The following is an 11,105-nucleotide window of genomic DNA, read 5'->3' on the forward strand; positions in this document are numbered from 1 at the left end:
ATAAAATGAAATGAAAACATAAAAAGCCAGAAGATCCCTCAATGTTGGGTTGGCATCCCCACAGGAATGGAAGAGCTGCGGCCCTTGGGCAGGCGAGCACTCTGTAGTCTCACACGGTGACCTGTTTGCAGCCTCCTTTGCCGGGCAGGGGCCATCCTGTCCCATGTCCCTGGGGCTGAGGCTGATTTAGCTCCTCCCAGCCTCCCCTTTCCATTCCCTTAGAGCATGTCTGTGAGACACATTTACCTCTCAGCAACGGGAGTAATAAAACTATGAGCAGTCACCTGGGTTCAGGTAATGACTTGCATGACTCCCGGACCTTTCTAGAACTTAGACCTTCCGCATTCATAAAACTTGGAAGTGGAGGGTGGGGTGGGAAGGAAGCCATCCTGAGCAGTGAAAGGACTGATAATAGAATATTGCGGAAATGCAACCTTTCCTTTCCAATTGAAAAGCTTTTGAAGTAAGGCTTAGTGAACACCTCCAGGGCCCATGCTAATGAGTAGCAAAGGATCTAAGCCTCATTGCTGGTCAGCCTGTTGTGGGTAGGGTGGAAATGAGGTAGGCAGATTTAGCAAGGAGAAATACAGGATACCCAGGCACTTTTGAGTTTCAGATAAACAATAATTTTTAAGTGTAAGTATGTCCCAAATAGTACATGGGATATACTTATGCTAAAAATGAATCAAATTCAAATGTCACTGGGCATCTTGTGCTTTATCTGGCAACCCTGGATAAAGGTGGTCTTAGAGTGGTCGAAAAAAGCTTTAAACCCTATTTTGTAAAAAATGCTATTTAAGGGCGCCTGGGTGGCTCAGTCGGTTAAGCGTCTAACCAGCTCAGATCATGATCTGGCGGTCCGTTGAGTTCAAGCCCCGTGTCGGGCTCTGTGCTGACAGCTCAGAGCCTGGAGGCTGCTTCAGATTCTGTGTCTCCCTCTCTCTCTGCCCCTCTCCAGCTCATGCTCTGTCTCTCAAAAAATAAATAAACCTTAAAAGACTTTTTAAAATGCTATTTCAAAACCACCTACCTTTGGCTGAGCTCTCTTCACAGCTGAGTATGGGCTCTGGATGACAGGCCCTTTGGCATTGCGGAAGTCAAAGCAATGGACTTGGGGTTGGTGGCCCTCCAAAGCCCTCTCTGCTGACTCTCTTTACCCTTCCAGGCCCAGCACTGCAGCAGGCCTCATGGCCATGGACGTGGCAGAATACCACCTGAGCGGTGAGTCCTCAGGGAAGTATGCCATCTCACGGGACCCCACCACCACCAGGCCTAGTGTAGGGGGTATCAGTGGGATGCCAGTAACGGCCCTATTTTACCAGTAAAGAGAGTGACTTGCTCAAGGTCACACAACCTTGGGGACACAGGGCTGGGACCAGTCTGAGATGTCTTCATCCTTCTGTGCCAGTGGCTCCTTCCTGTGGAACCACCTCCCTACAGGTGATTTGAGGGGTCCCCCAGAGGCCCATGTCCCACTGCTCCCTAAACAGAAACCGCGATGCAGAATCCACTCCCCCAGGGCCATTCCTGGAGCCTGTTGAGTGGCTACGTGAGAAGAAAGCCAGGGAGGGTGATCTTAGAGCCCCAGGACAATAAGCTCAGAGGTGGCCCAGTCCAGGGACGGCAAATACCTGAGACGCAGCCCCGACTTCCCTGAGACGCGTGCCCCGGTGGGTGCTGAGCTTGGGAACTGCCTCAGACAGCAGCCGCCCTCCAGCTGATGGTGGGTGGTGTCAGAGCTGAAATATACTTGCCATGTTTTCTCGTGGGTTTCCCTCTCCATTTATAGAGGGGAGAAGGGAGGCTCAGCGCAGGACACGAGCCCAGGTCTCCCGACTCCCGGGCCAGTGCTCTCCAACCCTCTACCTGCCCCCCAGCACAGCCGCCTACCAGCTCAGAGCTGAGCTCAAGGTAGACCAGGGACCACACTTTCACCTACAGGCTCCCAGGCCTTGGCCCGGGCCCTGGCATAGCCTTGGGCAAATGAGGAAACCTCTCTGAGTCTCCACTTACTCACCTGTAAAATGGGTAGCAGTGAGGCCTGCCTCAAGGACTGCTGGGGACACTCAGTGACCTAACTTACACAAAGTGCCCAACCCAGCACAAACATAGCTCTCTCCCAAAGCAGGCCTTTGCGCATGCCCTTCCCTTTGCCCGGAGAACTTCCCCACCTCTGCCTCGCTGAGCCCCCGAGACTGTGTGGGGGTCACAGGTACAGATCTCGAGCCAGACTGCCAGGCAGCGAGTATCTCCTCTGTCCCTCGGCTTCCTCATCCAGGCAGTGAGGGTAATAATAGAACCTTCCACACAGGGTTGTTTCGGGGTCTCAGTGGGTTAATACGCAATGAAGTGCTGGAACACGGCCTAGCAAAGAGTAAACAGTCAAGGAAGCTATTATTACTGCCACTCCACTGCCTCCTCCTCCTCCTCATCTCTGGTCTCAGCTGAGACCTCACTTCCCTTGGGAATTCTTCCCATACCACCCCGAGGCTGGTAGTCAATAAAAGGAATAAACAAATGAGCATTAACAGTCATCATTTTGTGTCACCTTCCTGGGGCTTTTCCTTTCGATGCCCCCCTTTTTTCTGCCAAGCAGGATGCAGGCCACACTCCCTCAGGCCCTCCCTCCCCCCAGATCCTCGCTCTCAGGGGAGCCTGGCCCCTCTGTGCCTTGTCACCTTGACCGTTACCTGCTGGGACCTCAGACCTCAGTGCCCACCCACTTGCCTGCCCCGGGACCACGCAGGCCTTGCTGGCAGCCATCTGAGGCTCACATGGGCACCTCACTCTCCAGTTTTCCAGGCCCGTTCCCAGGCCATCCCTTATACACCAGTTTCCCAGAACTTTCCTGCATCCGTAGGGCTCGCCGGGAGCCCTCTGTAGATGTCTGTTGTGGTTTGGGTTGGCCCACAAATTGCATTCTGTCAAGAAGTCAGGAGTAAACAGGGCCCACTCACAGCCCCTCCATCCTGATTTCTAGCTTCTCTCATTTGTCTCTCGGGTCCTGCCCAGCCTTTATCCACAGGCCATGTGATTTTTATATCAAAATTCTGCGGTTAGACCATGCCGTGGATTGATTTTTTTTTCTTTTTCTTTTAATGATGCCGGAAACGTTTCTCTGCTGTGCCACAGTGACATCCTAATGACCTCACTTCTCAAAGGCCAGTGATAGTCCCTCCCACGCCAGCACCACCAGCCCCCACTGGCCCCTCAGCTGGACCTTCAGGCTGTTTCCACATTTCTGCTGTTATAAATACAGCCTCGATGACTCACCCCAGACATAAAACTTGCTGGGATTTTTTTTCCGCAAGATAAATTCCCCAGGGTGGGACCGCTGCTCCAGGTGCATGGTCATCTCCATTCTCCAGATGAGGAAGCTCAAGTTCAGACTGGCTAGGTGGCTTGCCCAGGAGCCAGGGCATCCGCAGCCAGGCTCTGCATTTCTTACCTTGTGGCCTCGGGCCAATGGTGTGGCGTGCTCACTAGCATCTCCCGGCCTCCGCCCGTCCTACGCCAGCAAGGGGAGTAGGGAAATCATAGGGGCTACGCACGTGATAAACGCCAAGGCCGCGGCCTGGGCCCTGCCCTTCTCCAGAGTGAGTTAGCGTTGCGGATTCTGGCTGAAGTTGGCTGGGCTCAGAGAACAGGGGCAGGGCGAAGCCTCCCCCTTCCAGAGGGGCTGCCACTGCTGTGCTTCAGGGGCGTGGTGGTGAGGAGCTCCGCGGCCCCAGATGGCCCACTCTCTCTCCCCACACTGGACACTCTGAATGCTCTGGGCCTTGTACATCCGCTCCTCTGCTTGCACTAAACTCCCAGTCCCTGGCGCCTTGGCCTGGTACATTTCTTGCTCCTCCTTCGTATCTCAGCTCAGATGTCCCTCCTCCAGGAAGCCCTCCTCCTGGGCTGTTCTCATCACTCTTTAGTCCATTTATTTGCCTACCTACCTCACCCCTAGGCTGTGAGCTGCTTAAGGATGGGGACTGGGCTTGGGGCTGACTCCCTCACCAGGGTGCTTGCACACCATAGGTGTTCAGTGGATGGGCAGTGATCATCAGTCCTCACCCCTGCCTGAAGTGCCCTCCCTGCCCCTTTCCACCCTGCTTCTGAGGACTGTGCTGGGTTGAGGCTGGGTGGGTCCATGGTTACTCCTGCCTGCTCAGAAGTCTGCCTGCCACAGCCGGACTCTCAGCGCCAGTCCTTCCTGCCTCTTTGAACTTGGGCACATTCTGTATCTTTGTACACCTGTTTCTCCATTTGAATTGAGTATAGAGGCAGCACTGAGAATGGTTTAGAACATTCTATTTGCCAACAGAAGGTCACTTCTGCTAGTGGGGTGGGGGCTCACCCAACACACTGGAGGGGGCAGTTAATGACTATGTCTGGGGACAGTGAGGCTCTGATAGGGAAAGTTATTTACTTATCAGTGAAGAAAGCACTTTTGAGCATTCAGATTTGTCCCCAAGTCCTGCACAGCCTGAGAGCCACCTCTGTCTCTCACTTCTGGCTGAGATTTTTTTTTTTTTTTTTTTTTGGTAGCAAAAAATCGCAGACCATACAGTTTACCCACTTGAGGCATACAATTCAGTGCACTTAACATCTTGTGTACCCATCAGCACTTAACATCTTGTGTACCCATCAGCACTGTTAACTTTTAGAATATATTCGTCATCCTCCAAAGCAACCCTGTCTTCACATGCCCCCACCGATCCCCCCAGCCCCAGACAACGACTAATCAACTTTCCGTCTGTATAGATTTGTCCTGACATTTCAAATAAATAGAATCATACATGGGGCGCCTGGGTGGCTCAGTGGGTTAAGCGTCTGACTTTGGCTCACGTCACGATCTCCTGGTTCACAAGTTTGAGCTGCACATCAGGCTCTGTGCTGACAGCCTGGAGCCTGCTTCGGGTTCTGTGTGTGTGTCTCTCTCTGCCCCTCCCCCATCCGTGCTCAGTCTCTCTCTCTCTCTCAAAAATAAATAAAAACATTAAAAAATTTTTAACTTTAAAACATAGAATCATACAACATGTGGGTTTTTGTGATGCCTTTCACTTTGCATGTTTTCAAGGTTCGTCCACATTGCAATGTGTATCAGTACTTTTATGTTGCCAAAGTATATTCCATTGTGTGGATGGACTACATTTTATCCATCCATCAGTTGCTGGACATTGGGTTGTTCCGGATGAGGTTGAAGCCAAGTGGGGTCATTTCTTTTTCTCCCCAAACCCCTTCCCTCTTCTCCCAAACCCCATAAGGCTGCTTTGATTATCTGGAAGGCTGTGAGTTCAGAGAACTCAAAAGAGGCAAGAGGAACCCCAGGGAATGTTTACCCATTATTCACAACACTTCCTTCATCCAGTCTAGCCAAGTGTCCTCACCCCCATCCCACCCCTGGTAGAAATGTATGCTTCTGTAGAAAAGGGGATAGAAGCAGAAATCACAGAGCATATATGTCTTATTCAACACTGAATCCCCTAGCACCTAGTACTGAGCCTGGCACATAGCTGTCACTCAATAAATATGTGTTCAGTGAATAAATAAGTCAGCACTGAACTGCCTGCTTCTTGGGTGGGAGTCTGTAACCACTGGGGGACCCCAGAGCCTACTAATGAGAGGCCGCTTTTGCCTTGCAGTCATCAAGAGCCCTCCTGGCTGGGAGGTGGGTGTCTACACCGCTGGGGCCCTGGCGCTGCTGGGAATTGCAGCTGTGAGCCTGTGGAAGCTCTGGACATCAGGGAGCTTCCCCAGCCCCTCCCCGTTCCCAAACTACGACTATAGGTACCTTCAGCAGAAGTATGGCGAGACCTACGCAGAGGCCAAGCAGAAGGTGAGGCGTCCGTCCCCGGGGTGGCCTCCCCGCCCTCCCCGCTCCCTTGCTCTCTCCTGGTTAATTTCCTTCCTCCTGTGGACAGGGACCCTGGCCCTCCTCCACATCTCCAACATAGCCCAGGGCTGCGAAATCAGTGACTACTCGGTGGGGGACTGAAAGTTTTCAATTTTAAAAACCTTCCTGTGATGGGGCGCCTGGGTGGCTCAGTTGGTTAAGCATCAGACTTCACCTCCAGTCATGATCTCGCAGTTTGTGGGTTCAAGCCCTGCTCCAGCTCAGAGCCTGGAGCCCACTTCAGATTCTGTGTCTCCCTCTCTCTCTGCCTCTCCTCTGCTCATGTTCTGTCTCTCTCTCTCAAAAATAAATAAACATTTAAAAATGTTTCTTAAATGATGGTAATGAGGGCTATGCAACAGCATGGGAGATGCTTGCGGTACAAAGGCTTTTGTTTTCTCAAATCCCGAGGTCAGCTTAGGGAAAGGAAAAATTGGAATGTTACAGCGAGTGTTACCCAACACGAAAAACTTCCCGTTGTGAACATTTTGGTAAACATCCTCGGAGGCTGCTCTATCATCTGTTGAGTAGCGATAGTCTAGTTATTCTTACCCATCCCCCCTGCTAACTACTTTTCCTTTTAAATTTTTTTAAATTTTTATTTATTTTTGAGAGAAAGAGACAGCGTGCCAGTGGGGGAGGGGCAGAGAGAGAAGGAGACAGAATCCTTAGCAGGCTCTCACAGCACAGAGCCTGACGTGGGCCTTGAACTCACGAACTGTGAGATCATGACCCGAGCCGAAGTCGGACGCGTAACCGATTGAGCCACCCAGGCGCCCCTACTACTTTTCCTTTTATAGACGTCACTGCAGTGAACACGTTTATGTGTGGAACTCAGTCCGTATCACTAAACATTTTGAGAAAAAGCTTTCTTTCCTCGTGGCTAGGGAGAGAAACCTGAGTGATGTGAAACAGCATTAAACAAAGACCTTCCTGACCAAGGCACGCACCGTTTCTACAAACAGGGAACAGCAATGGCCTTGAACGAACAGGGCTTACAAGACCACGCCTATTGCCTTTGTGATGCTCCCATGTCCCGTTCTCTGTCCCCCAGAGAGCGCCTGCCGGGAATGCCCAGCGGGCCAGCACTCGGGGGCCGCCCAGTCGCAAAGGCAGCCTCAGCATCGAGGACACCTTTGAGAGCATCAGCGAGCTGGGGCCCCTGGAGCTGATGGGCCGGGAGCTGGACCTGGCCCCCTACGGGACGCTCCGCAAGTCCCAGTCGGCTGACTCCCTGAACTCCATCTCCTCGGTGAGCAACACCTTCGGGCAGGACTTCACGCTGGGCCAGGTGGAAGTGAGCATGGACTACGATGCCGCCTCGCACACCCTCCACGTGGCCGTGCTGCAGGGCAAGGACGTGCTGGAGCGCGAGGAAGCCAGCTTCGAGTCCTGCTTCATGCGCGTCAGCCTGCTGCCCGATGAGCAGATCGTGGGCATTTCCCGGGTAAGTGGGGGCGGGGCCGGGGGCATGCGCTGGGCTCTCGGGGAGCCCCCCCGCCCAGGGCCGACAGGTCCGCGGGGCCAGGCCGGGTGCTACAGGGCCGCTTTGGGTGCTAGTCCCAGAGCCGAAGGTGTCACTAGCCCGAGGACTCCCGCTGCGCGCGGCTCTCGGCAATCCTACCACATGTATCCAGTGGGTGGTGATCGTCCCTTTCCATTCCTGTCCCCCGGGGCAGCTTGGGGTCCTGGTAGGAAAGGGGTGACATGCTCAAGTTGGCTAAGGTGGGGAGAGCTTAGTTAACAGGACTGTTAACAGGGGTGTGGGTGGGGCGTGGGGTGACCTCAGAGATGGAGAGGCACCCTCTTCTGAAGGAGTGAGGGGAAGGGGAGGCGAAAGCAGAGAGGCGTGTGGCGGCGCTGCCACCTTGCGAGGCGCTGCGCCCTGCGGTCAGGGGACATGGTGAGAGCACAGCAGTACTGCAGGGAAGGACCTAGGGAACGAGCAGCCCCAGCTCCCTCCATCCCCTGGCTCCCCTGGAGTGGCTCCCATGTCTGACCCCACCGGAAGCCGGAGGCTAAAGGAGCCTGTTGAGGTCAGCTCCCGGGGCCAGAGCAGGGGGGAGGGCAAGGGAAGGCACCCAGCACCCTCCCACACCAGGCTACCCCTCCATGGGTCCTCCCTCCCTTGCCGAGGGAGGGAGCAAAGCCTTCATGGGAGACGCTGTACCCCAGGCTGGATCAGGGGGAGCAGGGGCCCAGGTGCCATGGTTGGGAGGCCTCTGAGGTGAGCAGGGTTGACACCCAGTGGCCTCTAACCAAAGCCAGGGTTTCTGAAGAGTCACCTGTGTCCAGTCACTCTTACCGTGCTGAAGTGGGCTGTCCCTCAGCAGCGGCCACCGTCATCCCCCTCTCCCAGCCCGCCCTGCCCCCTCACTCCGGGATGGTCAACAGCTGACCACAACCCTGTGCATGTGGGGCCCAAGAGAAGCAGTCGGTGAGTGGCAGGGAGCAGGACCCTAAAACCTCGGTTTCCCCCTTCTTAGCAGTGTGACCGTGGATAAGTCACATAAGCTCTCTGGGACCCAGTTTCCCCATCCGTCAAATGGGCAACATAATTCTTGAAGATGGGGTGTACTATATGCGAAGCCCTCAGCCCAGTCCCTGGGAAGTGCTCAGAACTGTGTATCAGGACATGACGTATCCCTGTTGGGCCTGGATCCACGCTGCCTAGGGCCTGGACTGCCTAGAAGATCCTGGGTGCTTCTGGACACCTTCCGTGAGAAGGGACATTAGTAGACAAGAGCCACTACTGCTCGATGTGTGCTGAGAATCTGGCTCACAAAGCCCACCCATCCGTGATTCTCTCATTAGCCCCAGTGGAATGGACCGAGGGCATCTTACAGACGAGGAGACTGACGTTCAGGAGAGCACTTTGCCCAGCACATCCCCAGGACTTGGCCCGGGGGTCCCCATTTTCCACCACCCCTAGAACATAACACACAGAGAATGGACAGTCAGGGAACCCTCGCCCCTGTGGACAAGGCACAGCAAAGTGGCTCATTTGGCAGGAGGAGGGAGAGATGGGGAAAGACCATGAAGAGCCTGAATGTCAAGGTCAAGATCAGGAGGTAGACTTTATCCCACTGGGAAAGGAGCCCTTGAAGATCCTCAGTCAGAGGCTTGGTTGGGGAATGTGGCTCCCAGGGAGCAGGGGAAGAGGAACCTTCCCACAAGCCAGGCAGTGACCAAAGAGTGTGCCGCAGTGCGCCTGGGGGATGCTGGCAGATCTGTTCCCGGGAAGGCATGCTCCTTAGCATCGCAGCCCCGCTCATCCCAGCAAGTAGGTGGCTGCCCCTAGGCTGGGCAGCCCCCCAGCTTCGGGCCAAGTGCCAGAGACGAGTGTTCCTCTCTAAATACTGCCAGGCAGTGACTAAGGCAGCCCCCAATGGGAAGGGGGAGCCATGCCCGCCAGTGCACCTTCCTGGGCCATCTGCCCACAGCTTCCTGCGAGGAGGCCAGAGGCGCCCACCAGGCAGGACTGGGCTTGGAAACGGAGTCTGCCCAGCCTTGCCTCGTCACTGCATCCGTCCGTCCATCCCACCACGTTGAGACCATCCTGGGCCAGGCTCTGCGGGGACTGAGACATCCATGGCTCTTGACTGCACGGTCACATGCACTTACTGCACGCCTGGCCCAGGGCTGGCCCTGAACACGCACAAGGAAGAAGGGCATTTCGAGGGTTCTGTGGAGCCATGGGCACTGAGAGTGGGAATTAGCTGGTGTCAGATTGTAGAAGCTTTGAATGCCAGGCTGCCACTGAGAGGAGGACAGGGGTGCTTTTAAATCCCCAGGGCTGGGGGGCCTGGCTGGCTCAGTCATTAGAGCATGCGACTCTTAAACCTCAGAGTTGTGGGTTTAAGCCTCACATTGGGGCCTGGAGCCTACTTAAAAAAAAAAAAGTCCCCAGGGCTGAGCCACCAAAGGACGAATTGGCATTGAGGTTGTGGGGACAGCAGAGCTGGGACTCTAGCCCCAGCCTCTGGACTCTCTGTCCAGTGCTCTCTTCCCACCACGGCCTCGTGGGCGTCTGGCTGCGGCCTCCTCCCCAGAGCTGAAGCTCCTCCACGTCCCTTTCTCCCCGCAGACCCAGAGGAACGCCTACTCCATCTTCTTTGATGAGAAGTTCTCCATCCCCCTGGACCCCGCAGCCCTGGAGGAGAAGAGCCTGCGGTTTTCGGTGTTCGGCATCGACGAGGATGAACGGAACGTCAGCACGGGGGTGGTCGAGCTGAAGCTGTCCGTCCTCGACCTCCCGCTACAGCCCTTCAGTGGCTGGCTCTACCTACAGGACCAGAACAAGGTCAGTCCACCCGCGAAGAGAGCGTCCCAGGCGCCCCCTCTCAGAGCAGGGAGTCCTCTTTGCCCCACGACAGCCCGAACCCTGACTTCTTTAGGAAACGGCAGACAGTGAGGCCTGAGCCACCTTCAAGGAAACGGTTTACTGCATGAAGCGAAAATGCCCTCTTTACTGTTTCCCACTCTTCTGTCATTGCTATTTTTTTTTAATGTTTTATTTATTTCTGAGAGAGAGACAGCGTGAGCAGGGGAGGGTCAGAGAGAGAGGGAGACACAGACTCTGAAACAGGCTCTGAGCCGGCAGTCAGCACAGAGCCTGACGTGGGGCCCGAACCCACACACCATGAGATCATGACCTGAGCCGAAGTCGGACGCTGAACGACTGAGCCCCCCAGGCGCCCCCCGTCATTGCTATTTAAGCAAACGATATACTAATCCGGGTCCGCTTGGACCTCTGCGAGCTACTACCGCACAATGTTTTCCCTGGGCTGGAATGAGGGACACTAACTGGCTCCGGCGGCGACAGGCAGCCTCTGGCCCTCCTTCCAAGGCCGGACCCACGCCGGGTTGGGGGCAGGGATGGCGCATGCCTCGTGGAGTGGGGAGTGGGGTCCCTTTCTCGACCCCACCAGCCTGGTGCCTCATGTAAGGGCAAGAGCAGCAACTTCTCAGTGGAGAAGGAAGCTCCCATCTTTCCTTGGTCCCCTCAAGTCCCGGGGGGGGGGGCAGGCAAAGCCCTCTGAGCCTGTCACATGTCCTGCAGGCTGCCGACGCCGTGGGTGAGATCTTGCTGTCCCTCAGCTACCTCCCTACGGCCGAGCGCCTCACTGTGGTGGTGGTGAAGGCCAAGAACCTCATCTGGACCAACGACAAGACCACGGCAGGTGAGGCCCTGCTGGCTGGCTGGGCACGTGGCCCAGCC

The 11,105-nt window shown here is 55.3% G+C and overlaps 1 protein-coding gene across 1 annotated transcript in view; it reads left to right on the top strand.

Annotated features, from left to right (window-relative positions):
• The first annotated feature begins 1,172 nt into the window (after positions 1–1,172).
• The window catches only part of SYT12 (synaptotagmin 12), a 13,584-nt gene continuing 3,651 nt past the window's right edge, over positions 1,173–11,105 (top strand). Inside the window, exons 1-5 of the mRNA XM_077771392.1 lie at positions 1,173–1,221; positions 5,634–5,827; positions 6,939–7,331; positions 9,972–10,187; positions 10,947–11,067. Coding sequence (XP_077627518.1) covers positions 1,188–1,221; positions 5,634–5,827; positions 6,939–7,331; positions 9,972–10,187; positions 10,947–11,067 — 958 coding nt within the window. The 5' untranslated portion in view covers positions 1,173–1,187. The remainder of the gene's footprint in view (positions 1,222–5,633; positions 5,828–6,938; positions 7,332–9,971; positions 10,188–10,946; positions 11,068–11,105) is intronic.

This window comes from Crocuta crocuta, unplaced genomic scaffold (genome assembly GCF_008692635.1).
Source record: "Crocuta crocuta isolate KB4526 unplaced genomic scaffold, BGI_CrCroc_1.0 scaffold647, whole genome shotgun sequence".
NCBI classification, from domain to species: Eukaryota; Metazoa; Chordata; class Mammalia; order Carnivora; family Hyaenidae; genus Crocuta; species Crocuta crocuta.